The 22,332-nt window shown below is 38.0% G+C and overlaps 1 protein-coding gene across 1 annotated transcript in view; it reads left to right on the forward strand.

The window, feature by feature from the left end:
• Window positions 1-10,446, forward strand: part of LOC120337394 (uncharacterized) — a 36,963-nt gene extending 26,517 nt beyond the window's left edge. The window contains exons 10-15 of the mRNA XM_078116700.1: window positions 221-361; window positions 1,001-1,235; window positions 7,332-7,663; window positions 8,150-8,248; window positions 9,186-9,326; window positions 9,965-10,446. Coding sequence (XP_077972826.1) covers window positions 221-361; window positions 1,001-1,235; window positions 7,332-7,663; window positions 8,150-8,248; window positions 9,186-9,326; window positions 9,965-10,202 — 1,186 coding nt within the window. The 3' untranslated portion in view covers window positions 10,203-10,446. The remainder of the gene's footprint in view (window positions 1-220; window positions 362-1,000; window positions 1,236-7,331; window positions 7,664-8,149; window positions 8,249-9,185; window positions 9,327-9,964) is intronic.
• Window positions 10,447-22,332: the final 11,886 nt, after the last annotated feature.

Consider the following 22,332-nt stretch of genomic DNA (forward strand, 5'->3'; position numbering starts at 1 on the left):
TGGGCTGACTGCACTCTTGTCAAGCCAAACTTCCAAATCGGTTCCACCTCAACCGTAAAGCTCCACTCTTTTTAATTTGTAATTAATGACGTGTCTATGAAACTGCTGCAGACCCAACGACTTCTTTTCAAATATCTTCTAAGGTTCAATTGTCGTACCGAATCGTCACTTTGAGAAACACTGGTTGAATATGCTTTATTTTTTAACTACAATTATCCAGGTCGTCACTCAGTTATTCGAAAAGCTATGTTGAGCCATCTCTCCGGGACAAGTATCTCAATCTTGGTACAAACTCAAGAGACACAGGTTCGAATCCCGGCTCGCCACAGTTCATGAGAAATTACGGGAACAGAAGTACAACGTAAGTTAGCTTTTCACGTATTTCCACGGTTTTGCTCTGAATAAGGCCCTATGAAAGCCTCCACTGGTGTGTGAGAAGCTACTATTTTTTGAAAGACTGCAATCTTCTCAGTTCTTTACCGGGTACTACTGAAGTATGTGAACTAAGATCGCGGACACCGGAACGTAGTATGTGTACCAGGTTAGGGTAAGGCCGTAATTTCAGGTAGAAATACTACGAGAGTCATTTGGTTAGTCCACGAACTCATAATAGAATTAAAATAGAAAAAATTAGAATAAAATTATGGCGTAACCCTAACCTGGTACACATACTACACTCCCGTGTCCGCCATCTTGTTTCTCATACTACGGGAGTACCTTTCATTGTTTACCAGATTTATTTCACCCTGACTGAGATGGGAAACAAAGGATTTAAACCCGAGTTTTTCACCCATCATGTTTATCCCACATCTGGGATTCAAATGACTTTCCCCCAACTTACCCAGGCAACAAGATTCCTGTCTTTACAAATAATTGTGGCTTTTCACACATCGTCCTCATAGCAGTAGTCGCGTGTATAGAGCTTCGTTTGTTCTTTGTCGAAAAAGAGTCGTTGATAAAATTAAAAATCTGGAAACGCTAATTTGATTTTACTTTTCAGCTCATCAAGCGATGACGATCACTCATTCACCTACAACAACAACAATCTCCACCACGTTCCGTACTCAACATACAAGCGCCCTCCGGTGAGAGATCTCTCAGAAGTTGGGTACAATGTAGACCTCAGCACTCTGAAAGAACACGCTCGTCGGCAAGTCGGAAAAAATAAAAACGTTTACCGCGACAAAGTTGGGTTTGATAACTATTGGGCGGCGCACAGAGCCGTTAATAATATGTGAAGCGGGTGTGGGCGGAGTCAAAGAATGGAAGTCCGGATCCGGGTGCTTCTTTACTACGTTATAAAGTATTTTCTATATTTTTTCGGCCTCGATCGAGGCTGGGGGGTCAAAGTTTGCCATGTTTTTATTGATATCGCAGTCAGTATCACATTTCCAAGCATTGTCGGAACTGGAATCGAATTTTGAAATTCTCCGAAATTAGAAGTTGAAAGTTTAACATCCATGCAATACTCAAAGTCAAAATCCCCTGAAACTCAAGAAGCATCAAATTTTCAGAATTACTTGAGAAGGGCTCGCATGCGCCAAGGTTTCTGTTATCAAAATTCCATTTTCTCACAGTTAAAATCTGAAGTTGTAGTCGCAATCTCTGTAAATTCAATAAAGAGACTGGTGTGCACCTAAGTTTTTGTTACTATTTGGCCTGTATACGCTTCAGTCCAGTTTTTGTTATCAAAATTCCATTTTCTTACAGTTGAAATCTGGACATTTCTACATTGCCCCCTTTGCCTATTTTGGAACTCTCAGTTCCTCCCTCGGTATGTGGAAAACTGTTTTACAATTATTTTCCAGCGATAAGTGTATTTCACACTCTGGTTTTTGTACAGTTTGAACTTGCGGATAAATACGCATCGCAAGGATAATAGTAATAAAATTAGTACTGCAACACATAAAAAAAGTGAAATATTTTTTTATTCAGGGGGAATCCCCCTTCCCGTCGGTTGGGAAACCCTGCCCTAGTTATTCTCCCCAGCAGCCAACGATCCGATTGTGTATAAAACTAATATTCTTTCGTCAACATGTTCACATTGTATCAAAGTATTTTATTGGATATAAATTGTACATATGGACCTTTTTGCTGAAGTGTTATTGTTGGACAAATCGCTTTTCTATCCAACCAATGGATATTTGAATTCAAATTTTCATTATTTGTTTATGAAATGAGCTTTCTCAAATTTTTTATTTTTGCGAATTTTCTCCGAGTCCTACAGAACCCTGCATTTTACCCAAAATTTTTCTGTTTTATATAATTTCTTAGAAATATTGTTACGACTTTATTTAGTCTCATTGTCCGCAGATGTTTTCAGATAACCAGATGATTTCAGCCCAGGCTCCATCGGTACCGCTGCAAGATTTTGTGTTTATATATTGGAGTATTGTTCTTTTCCACCAAAATTTTTGCGGTTATATTTTACATAATGGGAACACTTTTTATGACTTATGAAAACACTTTATTTCCTCACGATATTCCAGTAATATTTTTAACAAACTCTGCGCATCAAGACAGGGTCCCCCAAACTGGTAATCACGACCCCGCAGGGGGGCGCGCAATAAAATTTGATCAGTCGCAAGGAGTACATCAATTTTATACAAAGTCTATTCTACTTTTTTAGACTTTTGATTTGAAACACAATTCATTATTAAAATTAATGTAAAACCTAAATCTCACGATTTCAAGAGATATATAGCTTATATATATTTTGGCTTGGTTGTTTGTTGGACACAAATTCTACCCAATGATTATTCTACTTTTGTAGACTTCTGTTTCGAAACGCAAATATTGAAACTAGTGCAAAACATAAATCTCTCTCTTTAGAGTGAGTACACTATATTAGGGAAGCTGACCTAACAGGGGTCACAGGAAATTGTAATATATTGAAAGGGTAGCGAACGTAAAAGTTTGGGAATCTCTGCTCTAAGACATTACCGTACCGGTACCGATGCGCAAAGCTTCGTGTTCATATATTTCAGCATTGATCTCTTGTTTTTTTCTGTATTTCCTTTTCGTAAAAGTACAAAAGGTGTCAAACGTGGTGATTTTATTCTGTACAAATTGTACAAAGTGTTTTAATTCTTTTAGAGATGAAACTACCAGATGATATATTGTTATTATCTTTAATGGAAGATATAGTAAGGAATTCCTAAGTGCATTTTGTTTCAATGGAACTTTTTATGACAATATATGAGGTGTCTCAAAGATGTGGTGTCACATTTGCCCACTTTGCTACATTTGTGCCACTGTTCTGAGATAGGCGAGATATATTGTGTTGGCGAATAGTTAGTGTAAGTCGTGGTGTAGTCTGGGTTTCTGTTGGCATTTTCGAATACCTGGTGATTTCAGAATCGAATTGAATAACTTTTTTAAATCGAATCTCGAATACTTGAAAGATATTAAGTTACATGTCACTTATTTATTGTAACGGTTACTCCAGAACAGTGGTTCTTAAAATTTTTGAGCCGCGCCCCCCTTTGAAAAATTTTACAAACTTCGCAAAACTTCGCAACAAAAAAATACTTCTGTGATGGTCTGGTTGCTATATATTTAGATGGCGCTATAAGAGTGTTGGTCTTATAGCATCATTGCTCAGATTGTTTAGGCATAAAACGCTTCGGAGTACAACTTCGCCATTCCTTGTCGTATGTATAAAGCAAAACAATGGTTGGCCATCATACATTCTCGTTTTTCCCCTCAGTTTGCAATACCTGGCAAAATCAAACTAATTTTCAAGTAAAACTAAACACGCAATAAACCTATGCTTTAATGTATTTTCTGCTTAAACGTTTACATAAGACACGTAAAATTTCAATCAATTGTTTACTTCATCACTATTGAGCGATGCCAAAATTATTTACTGTGTGTTAAAAATAAGCAACAATTACAGACTTCTTGGCTTGCCTAACGTATCAAACAAAATGGAGAAGTACAAATGAATTTATGTAAATTTGAAAGCAATTCATTTTTTAATAGTTCTTATGCATGTGGACGTTTCCCCGGCCCTTGACCGCTGAAAAATAAAGTCGCCAAGGCGTTTGAGATTGCATTTTGTTCAAATCTCGATTGTTTTCGTAAGCGTGGCGTGCTATTTAAGCCGTAAAAATCTTGATTTCGCTGTTTATTCTCCCTAAATCAGAAATTTCCCTCGACATATTCTTGTGTCGCAAAGACAATTATAATTACTTTTTTTGTTTTCGAATAGAACCATGACACCTCTGAGGAAAACGAGTTAGTTTTTATTATATAATCATCAGCGACGAGATGCTAAAGATAGATTGAGGTAGTGAATCTGCAACCAAATATTTCTTTATTGTGAAAGCGAGATTATAAAATACTAAAAATAAAACGTAAAACACCGTGAGTTTTGTTTTGGGGTGGACCGCGACAGATTGAAAACACTTTCTTAGGCATGGCAAATGTTGAAAATTCCTTGTGCCTGCGGCACACCAGCAGTGTTCTAAAACTACCGACTTGAAACAAATTTTAGTCTGTGGGATTTTATCGCAGACTGAGGAATTTCTGTAACGGTGTTGAAATTAATCGAGCATTGCGATAGAGCGGAATAAGAGTTGCAGGGACAGCTCATAATTGGCAAGAATACAAATCAAAACAAAATGTAATCGGGCACTTTGCCACACATTTTTATGGTTGCGGATTACCGTGGTATCTTGGAGTAGTGGTGCTTTTATTTTCTCGACGCAATCGCAGATTTAATTTATCACAATTAAATGAATAAAGCAGCCATTTAAATGAGTATATCGGCCATGGATTGAATATTTTATTCAACACGAAAACCATTACATATCCGTTGACAAAGTCGGCTCTTATAACGACTAGCGTAATCTCGAGGATTATCTCAGGATTCGTACCGCGGCGATTCCGAGTCGATGAATATGTATTTTAATTGTACTAAATTAAGTATACTTTCTGGAATATTATACCAGATCTTTCTAATGGAGACAACGAATTCGCATGAGTGCAATATATATATATATAAACTAAATAAAATCGGGCAGTTGATCACACTTTAATATGTCCGCGGATTGGCGTGGTATTTTAGATCGGTAATGAGTTTATTTTGACATGAGTCGCCGCAACCGCGAGTTACCCTGAACACAAATGAATTAAAATAGAGAGACATTTTGAATTCTTGTAGTTATTACGAGACCTCTCGCGCAACCCCTCCCCCCTGTGAGCATCTCGCGCCCCCCAGTTTAAGAACCACTGCTTCAGAACAATAAACTACTGAAAACATAGAATTCATCACTCAGACAATGCGTTCACACACAATAAGAAACATGTTCTGCCAATAAGTAAACAGAACATATGTCAGAATAATATTCTAAAATATAGCTTCAATGAAAAAAACCTCGACCTTTGACGAACAAAAAAAACAAGATGTCGACGATTTGAAATATTCGTTGGAGTCGATCCGAATTGATTTTGTTTTAATAACACGTATTTCATGTCGATTTCAGAGATTCCCAAGGTATTCGTACCGAGATGACGCACAGCCTGGACATAGTATGTGTTCCAGGTTAGGGTTCACAGGTTGTGCGTCATCTTGATACATATACTTCCGGAGCACCGACTAATTTAATATCCATCTATTAATATAGCCACTTGCAAATTAAATTCATATGTTGAATATAGAATAGGGTTTTTCCTATTAATCATATAGCGAACCACGGCCTCTCGTCCGGTTACCAGTTCATGTCGGGTATGGGATTAGTTTGCAAGCTATTATTATTTTTTCAGATGTATGGATTTGATTGCGGAGGCCGTAACTGACCATTGTGCCCTTTCCTGGTGAAATGGTTGGCAACTGGTGTTGGGGTCCCTTTCCGAATGTCCCTAAGGTGGTCTGCCGCACGAGACTTTAATTTTCTTCCGGTTTCTCCAATGTACTGTGCTTGGCATTTTTTACAGGTGATTAGATGTATTACATTTCTCGTGTTGCAGCTGATTTGTTTGGAGATTTGGAACTGTTTGCCGGTCGATGTGCTTCTGAATATTGAGATTTCAGATGAATGTTGGCAGTTCGTGCACCCTTTTAATACTATCTCGTTCAAGCATCCTTGTGCTGAGTGCCACATACGGATCCGAAGTAGAAAGTAAACAAGGAGAAAGGACCTGCAGTTCAATACACAATATCCAAGTTCCCCTAGTTTTGACTGAGAGTGTTGAGCATTTAATAAAGATTGGATAACGAAGTATTTTTTGTAATAATCCGGACCGCCAAGGACTTCATTTTTCCACATCTGGCCCGCCGACTAGAGAAGTTCAGGCGTCGAAATTTCCTGGGCGAATTTTCCGGACACGATACTTACAAAATACAATTATCCGAAACATTTATGAACAAACTTTGTGATTAAACGATTAATTAAATTACTGGTAAAGATGCCGCACCGGAAAGAATCTTCTAAATAAACAGCAGCTCTTTAATATCGTTATCAATTACTGCTTGTTCAAGGATTTGTTCGAAGCGACAGGCACGAGTAAAACAATTCATTATTACCGTATTTGAATTCACGAGCGGAACCTGGGCCATGAGCGTCCCATAAACTGACTTTTGTACATATCGTCGTTTTGCAGTACCTCTTTGTCTTGTGTATCGTAATAGAGTTTTATTTGTATATTACATGTCTGCTATCCTACTATAACGTCCTAAACTGCTGTTATACTTGTTGGGGTGCATGTCGCACATCTGTGTCCTAGGCCAGTAAGTACAACACCATATCCTGAATTCATATATACCAATGGTTTCCGTTTCCGTAATTTAGGACGTTTTGTACAAAAGTTATGCCCTCTCTAAAACATCTTCAAAATGAACTGGATTCTGTTTTTCACACTCTCTATTATATATACAGGGTGTCCAATATATTTTGTCCGATTTTGTAGTGGTAACAATTGAATACTTGTTCGTCTTTGTTTATCAATAGTTCTTATTGCGTTGTAGTTATCAGTCATCACACAATTAAAATTATGTAAACTTACAATTAATACTAATGTAAATTAGGCAAAATTTATAATTGTTTTTGCTGTGGGCTGGGATGAAATTTTTTTGACGCTTTGTATATATAAATAGGGGCTCCCGAAGTATGCGAACCAAGATGGCGGACATCGGAATGTAATATGTGTACTAGGTTAGGGTTAGGCCATAATTTTAGGTATAAATACTACGGGAGACTCTTGGCTAGTCTTCGAACTGATAATAGGACTAAAATAGGGAAAATTGGAAAAAAATTATCGTCTAACCCTAACCTGTTACCCATGTTACGTTCCGATGTCCACCATCTTGGTTCGCATACTTCGGGAGCACCTATAAATATATATACGAAGCGTCAAAAAAATTTCATATATATATATTTTCAGATATCTCGGACAGTGACTTTACTCCGCCAGTCTCTCCATACAGTTCCAGTTTGGTATCGACAACATCAACGCCAACTTCTGAGCGATCACCACGGATTAACCCTTTACTTGCAAATCTTGAAACAGTACGACCACATCGAATGAACCCTCTGCTCTCCCACCTGGACAGGCAGCCAAAGAGTTTGTCTACAATGGATCTATCAACACGGATCCCATCTACACTAGACAGGGTTCCTAGAATGCAGTCCAGCGTTTCGACGATGGATATTTCCCGAAGGTACAAATTAACATATTTAGAAATGGCTTAGTTGTTGTCAACACCTAACTGTGTGAATTTATAATTAAAAGACCTTGGGATCAAAACCCACGTCCCCTACCTCTACAAGTGTGTAATGAGTGAAGTGAAAAGAGAGTTTTCTCAAAGCAAGGTCCCAAGTTCCCAACTAAAAGTGAAATAAGTACTGATAGATGAGTTGTAAGTTTGCCCGAGGCATGTTCCCAAGTTCCCAACTAAGAGTGGAAAGAGTACTGATAGAAGAGTTCTAAATTTGAGACGGAATTATAGTTATGGCTTTGGACCTAACTATGTTGAGAGTTATTGGAGCCGAGCCCCGAGCGAAGTTACATGCAATCAGTTCAAATGCCAAGAGCTTGTGAAACTACCAGAAATCATGGTGTGGGGGAACGTACGATAATAAATACCGTAAGCTGCAAAACTTGAATCAAGTGAATTCTACATAACTCAAGTAACTTTCTCACACAGGCCTCAGCATAACATGAGAACTCTTGATGCGTTCACGAGAAAGACTGAAGAACTCATACAAGAGCTGAGAATTCACAATGAGGAAATTAATGAGCTAAGGTAAGCAGTTGTTTATAAGGTCACAAAAAAATTCAATTTGATTCTGGTCACAAGGTTTTGACCCCACGTTCGTAATATTTGACTTCTTATTGGAACTCCGCTATTCAATATTTTTTGCTTTAAACTTGACTCCAACTCACGATTTTTCCAAAAAAGCAGCATATTTTATTTTTGCGAATTTTCGCCATCTCAGGTTAGAAGAAGCTTGCGAATGTCTCTTTAGCGCCACTTTGCGGATAGAACGTGAGAAAAAGCTTCAAGCAAAGTGTTTAGGCTTGATGGTTGAAAACTGGAAAGATTTTGAACATAATTATATAACTACACTCATGGATCAGGCTCCTGAAGATTTACTCCGATGGTTTTTGTCATTTATTCGCTTGTGACCTATTATCAGCGCCAAAATAAACTTAGGCACATAAAACCTAGATCAAATTTTCGAAAATCGTAGAAATGATTTTTATTGATATAAATAATACAGTACAAGTGTAAATGAGCAAACGAGTCTTTGTGTATATTTATCAGCTTGTCATAGGCGTAGCCGGGATGGGCCTTCATACGCCTTTCCCCATACTATTTTGCTTTATTTTTGAACGATTTACTAGAAACCGAACGTTTCCTGGCTTGTTATCGATAATCCTTCCACCAAATAGATGAAAACGCACGCTTGGATAAATTCGACATCAACGTATGTTTGTAGAGCGATTCTTTAAAAAATCCTGGGCTGACTGCACTCTTGTCAAGCCGAACTTCCGAATCGGTTCCACCTCAACCGTAAAGCTCCACTCTTTTTAATTTGTAACTAATGACGTGTCTATGAAACTGCTGCAGACCCAACGACTTCTTTTCAAATATCTTCCAAGGTCCAATTGTCGTACCGAAGCGTCACTTTGAGAAACACTGGTTGAATATGCTTTATTTTTTAACTACAATTATCCAGGTCGTCACTCAGTTATTCGAAAAGCTATGTTGAGCCATCTCTCCGGGACAAGTATCTCAATCTTGGAACAAACTCAAGAGACACAGGTTCGAATCCCGGCTCGCCACAGTTCACGAGAAATTACGGGAACAGAAGTACAACGTAAGTTAGCTTTTCACGTATTTCCACGGTTTTGCTCTGAATAAGGCCCAATGAAAGCCTCCACTGGTGTGTGAGAAGCTACTATTTTTTGAAAGACTGCAATCTTCTCAGTTCTTTACCGGGTACTCCTGAAGTATGTGAACTAAGATCGCGGACACCGGAACGTAGTATGTGTACCAGGTTAGGGTTAGGCCATAATTTCAGGTAGAAATACTACGAGAGTCACTTGGTTAGTCCACGAACTCATAATAGAATTAAAATAGAAAAAATTAGAATAAAATTATGGCGTAACCCTAACCTGGTACACATACTACACTCCCATGTCCGCCATCTTGGTTCACATACTACGGGAGTACCTTTTATTGTTTACCAGATTTATTTCACCCTGACTGAGATGGGAAATATGGAATTTAAACCCGAGTTTTCACCCATCATGTTTATCACACATCTGGGATTCAAATGACATTCCCCCAACTTACCCAGACAACAAGATTCCTGTCTTTACATATAATTGTGGCTTTTCACACATCGTCCTCATAACAGTAGTCGCGTGTATAGAGCTTCGTTTGTTCTTTGTCGAAAAAGAGTCGTTGATAAAATTAAAAATCTGGAAACGCTAATTTGATTTTACTTTTCAGCTCATCAAGCGATGACGATCACTCATTCACCTACAACAACAACAATCTCCACCACGTTCCGTACTCAACATACAAGCGCCCTCCGGTGAGAGATCTCTCAGAAGTTGGGTACAATGTAGACCTCAGCACTCTGAAAGAACACGCTCGTCGGCAAGTCGGAAAGAATAAAAACGTTTACCGCGACAAAGTTGGGTTTGATAACTATTGGGCGGCGCACAGAGCCGTTAATAATATGTGAAGCGGGTGTGGGCGGAGTCAAAGAATGGAAGTCCGGATCCGGGTGCTTCTTTACTACGTTATAAAGTATTTTCTATATTTTTTCCGCCTCGATCGAGGCTGAGGGGTCAAAGTTTGCCATGTTTTTATTGATATCGCAGTCAGTATCACATTTCCAAGCATTGTCGGAACTGGAATCGAATTTTGAAATTCTCCGAAATTAGAAGTTGAAAGTTTAACATCCATGCAATACTCAAAGTCAAAATCCCCTGAAACTCAAGAAGCATCAAATTTTCAGAATTACTTGAGAAGGGCTCGCATGCGCAAAGGTTTCTGTTATCAAAATTCCATTTTTTCACAGTTAAAATCTGAAGTTGTAGTCGCAATCTCTGTAAATTCAATAAAGAGACTGGTGTGCACCTAAGTTTTTGTTACTATTTGGTCTGTATACGCTTCAGTCCAGTTTTTGTTATCAAAATTCCATTTTCTTACAGTTGAAATCTGGACATTTCTACATTGCCTCCTTTGCCTATTTTGGAACTCTTAGTTCCTCCCTCGGTATGTGGAAAACTGTTTTACAATTATTTGCCAGCGATAAGTGTATTTCACACTCTGGTTTTTGTACAGTTTGAACTTGCGGATAAATACGCATCGCAAGGATAATAGTAATAAAATTAGTATTGCAACACATAAAAAAAGTGAAATATTTTTTTATTCAGGGGGAATCCCCCTTCCCGACGGTTGGGAAACCCTGCCCTAGTTATTCTCCCCAGCAGCCAACGATCCGATTGTGTATAAAACTAATATTCTTTCGTCAACATGTTCACATTGTATCAAAGTATTTTATTGGATATAAATTGTACATATGGACCTTTTTGCTGAAGTGTTATTGTTGGACAAATCGCTTTTCTATCCAACCAATGGATATTTGATTTCAAATTTTCATTATTTGTTTATGAAATGAGCTTTCTCAAATTTTTTATTTTTGCGAATTTTCTCCGAGTCCTACAGAACCCTGCATTTTACCAAAAATTTTTCTGTTTTATATAATTTCTTAGAAATATTGTTACGACTTTATTTAGTCTCATTGTCCGCAGAAGTTTTCAGATAACCAGGTGATTCCAGCCCAGGCTCCATCGGTACCGCTGCAAGACTTTTTAGTTAATATATTGGAGTATTGTTCTTTTTCACCAAAATTTTTGCGGTTATATTTTATGTAATGGGAACACTTTTTATGACTTATGGAAACACTTTATTTCCTCACGATATTCCAGTAATATTTTCAACAAACTCTGCGCATCAAGACAGGGTCCCCCAAACTGGTAATCACGACCCGCTTGGGGGCGCAACAAAATTTGATCAGTCGCAAGGGGTACATCAATTTTATACAAAGTCTATTGTACTTTTTTAGACTTTTGATTTGAAAACAATTATTTATTTTAATGTAAAACCTAAATCTCACGATTTCAAGAGATATATAGCTTATATATATTTTGGCTTGGTTGTTTGTTGGACACCAATTTTACACAATATCTATTGTACTTTTGTAGACTTCTGATTCGAGACGCAAATATTAAAACTTGTGCAAAACATAAATCTCACTCTTTAGAGAGTGTACACTATATTAGAGAAGCTGACCTAACAGGGGTCACAGAAAATTGTAATATATTGAAAAGGTCGCGAACGTAAATGTTTGGGAATCTCTGCTCTAAGACATTACCGTGCCGGTACCGATGCGCAAAGCTTCGTGTTCATATATTTCAACATTGATCTCTTGTTTTTTTCTGTATTTCCTTTTTGTAAAAGTACAAAAGGTGTCAAACGTGGTGATTTTATTCTGTACAAATTGTACAAAGTGTTTTAATTCTTTTAGAGATGAAACTACCATATGATATATTGTTATTATCTTTAATGGAAGATATAGTAAGGAATTCCTAAGTGCATTTTGTTTCAATGGAACTTTTTATGACAATATATGAGGTGTCTCAAAGATGTGGTGTCACATTTGCCCACTTTGCTACATTTGTCCCACTGTTCTAAGATAGGCGAGATATATTGTGGGCGAATAGTTAGTGTAAACATATGAAGAGGGATTCGTGGTGTATTCTGAGTTTCTGTTGGCATTTTTGAATATCTGGTGATTTCAGAATCGAATTTAATAACTTTTTTAAATCGAATCTCGAATACTTGAAAGATATTAAGTTACATGTCACTTATTTATTGTAACGGTTACTCCAGAACAGTGGTTCTTAAAGTTTTTGAGCCGCGCCCCACTTTGAAAAAATTTACAAACTTCGCGCCCCCCCCCCCCAATTTTTGCTTTGAAAAAATACTTTTGTGATGGGCTGGTTGCTATATATTTAGATGGCGCTATAAGAGTGTTGGTCTTATAGCATCATTGCTCAGATTGTTTAGGCATAAAACGCTTCGGAGTACAACTTGCCATTCATTGTCGTATGTATAAAGCAAAATAATGGTTGGCCATCATACATTCTCGTTTTTCCCCTCATTTTGCAATACCTGGCAAAGTCAAACTAATTTTCAACTAAAACTAAACACGCAATTAACCTATGCTTTAATGTATTTTCTGCTTAAACGTTTACATAAGACACGTAAAATTTCAATCAATTGTTTACTTCATCACTATTGAGCGATGCCAAAATTATTTACTGTGTGTTAAAAATAAGCAACAATTACAGACTTCTTGGCTTGCCTAACGTATCAAACAAAATGGAGAAGTACAAATGAATTTATGTAAATTTGAAAGCAATTAATTTTTTAATAGTTCTTATGCATGTGGACGTTTCCCCGGCCCTTGACCGCTGAAAAATAAAGTCGCCAAGGCGTTTGCGATTGCATTTTGTTCAAATCTCGATTGTTTTCGTAAGCGTGGCGTGCTATTTAAGCCGTAAAAAACTTGATTTCGCTGTTTATTCTCCCTAAATCAGAAATTTCCCTCGACATATTCTTGTGTCGCAAAGACAATTATAATTACTTTTTTTGTTTTCGAATAGAACCATGACACCTCTGAGGAAAACGAGTTAGTTTTTATTATATAATCATCAGCGACGAGATGCTAAAGATAGATTGAGGTAGTGAATCTGCAACCAAATATTTCTTTATTGTGAAAGCGAGATTATAAAATACTAAAAATAAAACGTAAAACACCGTGAGTTTTGTTTTGGGGTGGACCGCGACAGATTGAAAACACTTTCTTAGACATTGCAAATGTTAAAAATTCCTTGTGCCTGCGGCACACCAGTAGTGTTCTAAAACTACCGACTTGAAACAAATTTTAGTCTGTGGGATTTTATAGCAGACTGAGGAATTTCTGTAACGGTGTTGAAATTAATCGAGCATTGCGATAGAGCGGAATAAGAGTTGCAGGGACAGCTCATAATTGGCAAGAATACAAATCAAAACAAAATGTAATCGGGCACTTTGCCACACATTTTTATGGTTGCGGATTACCGTGGTATCTTGGAGTAGTGGTGCTTTTATTTTCTCGACGCAATCGCAGATTTAATTTATCACAATTAAATGAATAAAGCAGCCATTTAAATGAGTATATCGGCCATGGATTGAATATTTTATTCAACACGAAAACCATTACATATCCGTTGACAAAGTCGGCTCTTATAACGACTAGCGTAATCTCGAGGATTGACTCAGGATTCGTACCGCGGCGATTCCGAGTCGATGAATATGTATTTTAATTGTACTAAATTAAGTATACTTTCTGGAATATTATACCAGATCTTTCTAATGGAGACAACGAATTCGCATGATTGCAATATATATCAAAACTAAATAAAATCGGGCAGTTGATCACACTTTAATATGTCCGCGGATTGGCGTGGTATTTTAGATCGGTAATGAGTTTATTTTGACATGAGTCGCCGCAACCGCGAGTTACCCTGAACACAAATGAATTAAAATAGAGAGACATTTTGAATTCTTGTAGTTATTACGAGACAGAAAAATTTATTATACAACGAAAAAGCCGGTATTTTTAACGAACGCGGAGACCGTTTCAGAAGCCGTTACATTTAAATCTACGATTCTATCTCATGACCTCTCGCGCCCCCTAGGGGGGCGCGCCCCCCAGTTTAAGAACCACTGCTTCAGAACAATAAACTACTGAAAACATAGAATTCATCACTCAGACAATGCGTTCACACACAATAAGAAACATGTTCTTCCAATAAGTAAACAGAACATATGTCAGAATAATATTCTAAAATATAGCTTCAATGAAAAAAACCTCGATCTTTGACGGTCAAAAAAAAAACAAGATGTCGACGATTTGAAATATTCGTTGGAGCCGATCCGAATTGATTTTGTTTTAATAACACGTATTTCATGTCGATTTCAGAGATTCCCAAAGTATTCGTACCAAGATTACGCACAGCCTGGACATAGTATGTGTTCCAGGTTAGGGTTCACAGGTTGTGCGTCATCTTGATGCGTATACTTCCGGAGCACCGACTAATTTAATATCCATCTATTAATATAGCCACTTGCAAATTAAATTCATATGTTGAATATAGAATAGGAATTTTCCTATTAATCATATAGCGAACCACGGCCTCTCGTCCGGTTACCAGTCCATGTCGAGTATGGGATTAGTTTGCAAGTTATTATTATTTTTTCAGATGTATGGATTTGATGGCGGAGGCCGTAACCGACCATTGGGCTCTTTCCTGTTGAAATGGTTGGCAACTGGTGTTGGGGTTCCCGTTCCGAATGTCCCTAAGGTGGTCTGCCGCACGAGACTTTAATTTTCTTCCGGTTTCTCCAATGTACTGTGCTTGGCATTTTTTACAGGTGATTAGATGTATTACATTTCTCGTGTTGCAGCTGATCTGTTTGAAGATTTGGAACTGTTTGCCGGTCGATGTGCTTCTGAATATTGAGATTTCAGATGAATGTTGGCAGGTCGTGCACCTTTTTAATACTATCTCGTTCAAGCATCCTTGTGGTGAGTGCCACATACGGATCCGAAGGAGAAAGTAATCAAGCAGAAAGGACCTGCAGTTCAATACACAATATCCAAGTTCCCCTAGTTTTGACTGAGAGTGTTGAGCATTTAATAAAGATTGGATAACGAAGTATTTTTTGTAATAATCCGGACCGCCGAGGACTTCATTTTTCCACATCTGGCCCGCCGACTAGAGAAGTTCAGGCGTCGAAATTTCCTGGGCGAATTTTCCGGACACGATACTTACAAAATACAATTATCCGAAACATTTATGAACAAACTTTGTGATTAAACGATTATTTACATTACTGGTAAAGATGCCGCACCGGAAAGAATCTTTTAAATGAACAGCAGCTCTTTAACCCTGCTAGAACGCTTAATATTGTTATCAATTACTGGTTGTTCAAGGATTTGTTCGAAGCGAGAGGCACGAGTAAAACAATTCATTATTACTCTATTTGAATTCACGAGCGGAACCTGGGCCATAAGCGTCCCATAAACTGACTTTTGTACATATCGTCGTTTTGCAGTACCTCTTTGTCTTGTGTATCTTAATAGAGTTTTATTTGTATATTTTATGTCTGTTGTCCTACTATAACGTCCTAAACTGCTGTTCTACTTGTTGGGGTGCATGTCGCACATCTGTGTCCTAGGCCAGTAAGTACAACACCATATCCTGAATTCATATATACCAATGGTTCCCAACCTTTTTACCGTGGCGAACAGGTATCATCGGATAAAACTTACATGGGTAAAATTCTGCCCGCGGGCCATATTTGGCCCGTTGGACAATTTAATCTTGCCCACCCCTGAGATAAAATGACTCCGCGGACCGGCAACAAAATTAATTAAAACGGACACGGGGCATGGAAATAAAACTGGATAAATATGAACCTGGTCTTATTTTATTGAAAGCCTTTTTGCTTGTTTGCCGTAATTGACTGCGTGAATAAAATAGTCCGGTGGAATTGCAATTTATCATATACAGTTTTCGGCATACGGATGGAATTGTGCGACCTAATATTTTTTTGTTGGGAATAAAAAATGATACACCCGTAGTATAAGTACCAGGTTAGGGTTAGGTCATAATTTTATTCCGAAATAACATCCTTAATAATGTACCTGATGATAAATGCATTTCGGATAGTAATTTAATATGAATGGTCCTCAAACAGTACCGGGGTATTAAGTTTTGTCACTAATAAATCATCCGTCCTGAAACGACTTTGTAAAATCATCAGACCATCAAATATTAAACTTATTGAAAAGCAAAAACATATGAGTTGCGTTGCGACGTACTCAAAATCAAAATTCAATCAGCGATTTCTGATTTCTCTATCACGTTTCTGATGTAGTTGAATGGAAATTTCTGATTCCGATTCTGGTTGGCTGCGCTCCTGGTATTTTGTAATTGTGTGAAAATGTTGGCGGATAAATTTGGCGGATTTCACACGATTTCAGTCCTTGCGAACAATAGTAAATCCTTTACATATCATTAGATATTAGTGAGCGAAAGGCGTAAACGGTGAAAAAATCCCACCTTCATCTGAAATTAAAGAAGTGTTTCTCTTCAGAAGATATTCAGACAAACCTCTTCCAAAGGCCGTGTCCTAAATTTGTTTAACGACGTTTCTAAAATCCCAATCATCAGCTGCATCGGTGGGCAGCATAAGTCTACCATAGGCTGGGGTTAGGCAGGCACAAAACCGTGTTGCCATATAAATGGGAGGAGAAGGCTCGGAACGCATGGATGCAGGCAGTTAATGTGCTTAATGACTTTCCCCTGATAATACCTCTTCTTTCGAGTAGAAGGGAAGCAAATATTCGGAACAACAGAAAATGATGAAGGATTTTTCAGATCGGGAGGACAACTGTTACTTTATATGATACTAATACTGTCCGCCATCTTGGTTCGCATACTACAGGAATAACTACCATTCCAAGCCGAGTATGAGATTGGTTGGCAGATAAATGGACTTGCTGGTTGGGGAAGCCGTAACCGAACATAGGTTTCTGAGCGACTAATCGATTTTAAATGTTTAGTACTTAAAGACGGAAGATGTCGCTAGACGGCTATTAGTTTTAATTTTAGCTGAGTCTTATTGGACCAGATATTTCCCCAAAATATCTGATGCTTTATTTTAGTTGGCTACACCACAACGCCGGGCAACATTTCATCAATTTCATGTCGGCACAGAAAAACCAAACTACCTTGCATATTGGTCTACTTTTTACTTCTTGTCCACGAAGCCTTTACGAAGTTGAGGGGGCTCTTATAGCGACAACTAGGTCTGGGTCAGGTCGGCCGCTGATTGGTCGCGAGACGCGTTGACGCGTTCAATTCTTGGGCGTCTTCGACTTGAGACTGTCGGACATTAGCGTCGCATTTTTTGTATAGCGCGGAACACTGGAAATTACTCCAAGTCCCAAGAGGTTATTAACAGCGCCGCAACAAATTTTACTTTGTTAGTAGCGGTATATTTTCTGGTATTTTTTGCCCGTCTAGGCATTCCATATTCCCACAGATTCGTCCTATCTCACGAGTATTAATTCTTGCGCAGTAGCGGACATGGTCATCTAATCATCGGCAACTGGATTATTAAAAAATAACTGAAATGAAAAATTTGAATTTTTTTGCAATAAGGACTTTTGTTATTGTCGCAGCTAAAGAGTCAACACCGAACTCCCTATCCCCCTCTTGACATTTTCGGAAGACCGTAAAACTCGCTAATAAAACGTGGTATTTTTGCCGGACTAATTTTGTTCTAGAGCCTATTCTTTTGGCCAGCTTGACGCGGTTATTTAGTCCGGTAAATTATATTTTATGAGATGTCACAAGTACCCGCGTACGTTTTGTGGCACAAAGACGTCGATAATTTTTTTTTTCTCGTCAACAACTCTGCGTCCAGTGTGAAAACTCGTTTTGCGATTGCCGTCAACGAAACGTTAAAAATGAGCGTGCCATAAACAGACTATTGTACATATCGTCGTTTTGCAGTACCTCTTTGTCTTGTGTATCGTAATATAGTTTTATTTGTTTATTACATGTCTGTTGTCCTACTATAACGTCCTAAACTGCTGTTATACTTGTTGGGGTGCAAGTCCACATCTGTGCCCTGGGCCAGTAAGTACAACACCAAATCCTGAATTCATATATACCAATGGTTCCCAACCTTTTTGGCTTGGCGAACAGGTAACATCAGATAAAACTTACATGGGTAAACTACTGCCCGCGGGCAAAATTTGGCCCGTTGGGTAATTTAATCTGGCCCGTCTGATGCTGTCACAACCAAACTAAAACTCAAAACCTTGCCCACCCCTGAGATACACGAGGGATACGAGGACACGAGGCATGGAAATAACACTGGGTAAATATGAACCTGGTCTTATTTTATTGGAAGCCTTTTTGCTTGTTTGCCGTATTTGACTGCGTGAATAAAATAGGCCGGTGGAATTGCAATTTATCATATACAGTTTTCGGCATACGGATGAAAATGTGCGATCTAATATTTTTTTTGTTGGGAATAAAAAATGATACACCCGTAGTATATGTACCAGGTTAGGATTAGGCCATAATTTTATTACGAAATAACATCCTTAAAAATGTAATTAATGATAAATGCATTTCGGATAGTGATTCAATATGAATGGTCCTCAAACAGTACCGGGGTATTAGGTTTTGTCACTAATAAATCATCCGTTCTGAAACATCTTTGTAAAATCATCAGACCATCAAATATCAAACTTATTGAAAAGCAAAAACATATGAGTTGCGTTGCGACGTACTCAAAATCAAAATTCAATCAGCGATTTAAAATTGCACGTTTTCACTAATATATCACGTTTTACCGAAGAAAGGGAATGAAGCATCATTTCTTCCTAGGCTTTATGAAAGCAATCGGCGCTTTTTTAATAATGTGATTATCTTATGTAAAAAATGTACAATTACACAGCATTTCCATGTACATTTACCACGTAAGACATTTAAACTTTTAAAGTTTAACAATATTTGTTTCTCTCAAATGTGAAACTCTGTCTGCATTCAATAGAAGTATAAATGTTGGAGCAAGTAATATTTTTATCTGTTCAGAAGTGCTTCGATACTGACGTACAGTGCTGAACGGCTCGACGGTGTGGCGCATCGTGCTAAGCGTCTGGAATACGCTCGCCGCCGCACTTCTGATTACTCTGCGTGGGGTTCGCAGGTTCGGATCATCTTTCCCCCCGGGATAAATTTGTAAATCCTATTTTATGCCAAGTAATATTTATATCTGTTCGATAGTACAATACTGAAAAATTGGGAACACAACATGCCTAATATTTTATTTTTAGGAATTGTCTATTTTTTTGTCCAAATACGATGATAGTCTCGTTACTTTGTTCACTAATACATGACTAAGTGGACTAAAACACGCGTTCAGAATTTTAGGTTTTTGACACAAGCGAGATTTAACAAAGCGCTTTCGCGACGAATCAAAATCTGAAAAGCGATGAGTGTGGTTACTGGGCGCCAAGATGTCCACGGGGAAATTAAAACCAAACACGCAACGCAAAACGGTGGAAAATAAATCGCAAAGCAATGCAACTTCGGTTTCGGTGAAGCAGACGCGCCGACAGGAAAACAACAAGGCAACGAAATTATTCGCGTACCGACAAAAAAGTTTCGCGGGCCAGCGGTCGGTAACCAATGATATATACAGGGTGGGACAAATGTGGGTCAACAGGTAATAAATGAATTGATGAGGAATAAATTTCACCCTAATTTTGACCCACCCTGTACAATTATCCGAACATTTTTGAACAAATTTTGAGCTGAGATCCATCCCATCCAATTTTGTGACTGATAAAAATATCGTCACTTTAACTTGAATCTCATCGTGAGTTTGACACCCTTGGCATACGTAATGTAGTTGCCGTGACTATGTAGTTACTATGCATAAGTATAAGTTAATTATTCAATATTTAATGGATCTTTAGCCAGTGTTATGCGAAAGTCTCATTTGGACAGTTCCAGTAGTTTATTCATAATGTACTCAAGTAGTATGTGAATCAAGATGGCGAACACATGAACGTAGTATGTGTACCAGTTTAGGGTGAGGTGATAATTTCAGGTACAAATACTATTGGAGTCACTTGGCTAGTCGTCGAACTCGTAATAGAACTAAAATAAGAAAAAATGGAATAAAATTATGTCCTAACCCTAACCTAATACACATATTACGTTCCGATGTCCGCCATCTTAGTTCCCCTACTATGGCAGCGCTGTTTATGATGTTTGCATAAATAAATATTATAGTAATAACAGCCGTCTAGGCGTTCCTACCTCGCTATACTGCATTCTGAAATACAAGGAAGTTAAAAAATATTAACCTGTAACACACAGCCTGCTCATCCGATCATTTTAAATGCATTGCTTTGAGGTGACTGACGTCATTCATTGTTAACCGTGAATAATTTCCTGTCATAATACGCGATGCAATAGAAAGCTGGCAAAGGCACATTAGACACATTATAACGCTTGAAAGTTAAGTACCAGACCAATGAATATTAGATTTTACCAATCTCAGTCAGACTCAGGCCTAAGATTAGAATTGCTGTGTCTAGGGACAGTCTTGCCAGGTCGGGTTAGGAGTTTGAAAAACATGAATCAAAACTCTAGGTAGTTTAGTTCAAGTATTTATTGCACGAGAGTAATCTACAGGCTTCCATGAAAACTTTGATTCTGGAAATTGTTGATTTTCTGTTGCATTGTTAAACAGCCTACCAATATTGTTGTATTTACCCAATGGATATATATCTTGTGTTGTTTGCAACTTTACTTCAAACAAGGCTTCGGACAAGCATTTCGCTATTTGAATTTACTCCGTTGTCAGATTGTAGAGGATTATTGGCAATCTTATAGCAGGTTAGGATTAGGGATTTATGTATCAATCTGAAAGGCCTATTCTGTAAAGGGTCGTTTCGGTAGGTTAGGAATAGGAATGGATATATAAAGTTCCAATTTTCATTTGAATGGCTCTTCTGTGGAGGGCTATAGGGCTGACATATAGACAGCAGGTTAGGAATAGGGATGGATATATGGTTCCAATTTTCATTTGAATGGCTCTTCTGTGGAGGGCTATAGGGGTGAATATAGACAGCAGGTTAGGAATAGGGATGGGTATCTAATTCCAATTTTTATTTGAATAGCTTTTCTGTGGAGGGCTATAGGGCTGCCATATAGACAGCAGGTTAAGAATAGGGGTGGATAAATGGTTCCCATTTTCATTTGAATGGCTTTTCTGTGGAGGGCTATAGGGGTGAATATAGACACAGCAGGTTAGGAATAAGAATGGATATATAATTCCATTTTTCATTCGAATGGCTTTTCTGTAGAGAGCTATATGGGTGCCATATAGACACAGCAGGTTAGGAATAAGAATGGATATATAATTTCAATTTTCATTTGAATGGCTCTTTTGTGGAGGGCTATAGGGCTGCCATATAGACAGCAGGTCAGGGATGGATAAATGGTTCCAATTGCCATTTGAATGGCCTATTCTGTAAAAAGCTATTTGGCTGCCATATAGACAGCAGGTTAGGAATGGGGATGGATATATAGTTCCAATTGCCATTTAAATGTCTCCTTTGTAGAAGGCTATTTGGGTAGTCATACAGACAGTAGGTAAAAATAGAGATGGATATATGGGCCCGATTGCCATTCGAATGAGCTCTTCTTTAAGGGCTTCTGCATTGCCATATAGACAGTATATTAGGTGTAGTCTTTAAAGATGGTTCCTGTTGTTATTTTTCATTACCTCCATTGCATAAAGCTGTTTAATTAGGAATGTTATCATTTATCAGCTTGAGCCCTTTCTAGAGTAGTATTGTACTGCCATAGCAAGGGAATGAGAGCTTGACCAGCTTTTTCTCAGTTAGGGATTCTTTCATCATTTTTTTTATTGTCACACCCCCCCCCCCCCCTCGTTGGGTACGGTGACGTAGTTGTTATAGGTTTAGAATCATTTATGTTGGCGATTTCTCTCAGAATGTCATATATGTATAGGCAACCAGAAAAACTATTTCGGTCTATTAAAAGATTACATATCATGGATATTTTGTAGAAAGCCCCGCCACTAATAAAAAAATGTGAGTTTTGATAAAACCATCTACCATTTTTCAATATTTGCAG

The sequence above is a fragment of the Styela clava genome, chromosome 10 (assembly GCF_964204865.1).
Source record: "Styela clava chromosome 10, kaStyClav1.hap1.2, whole genome shotgun sequence".
NCBI classification, from domain to species: Eukaryota; Metazoa; Chordata; class Ascidiacea; order Stolidobranchia; family Styelidae; genus Styela; species Styela clava.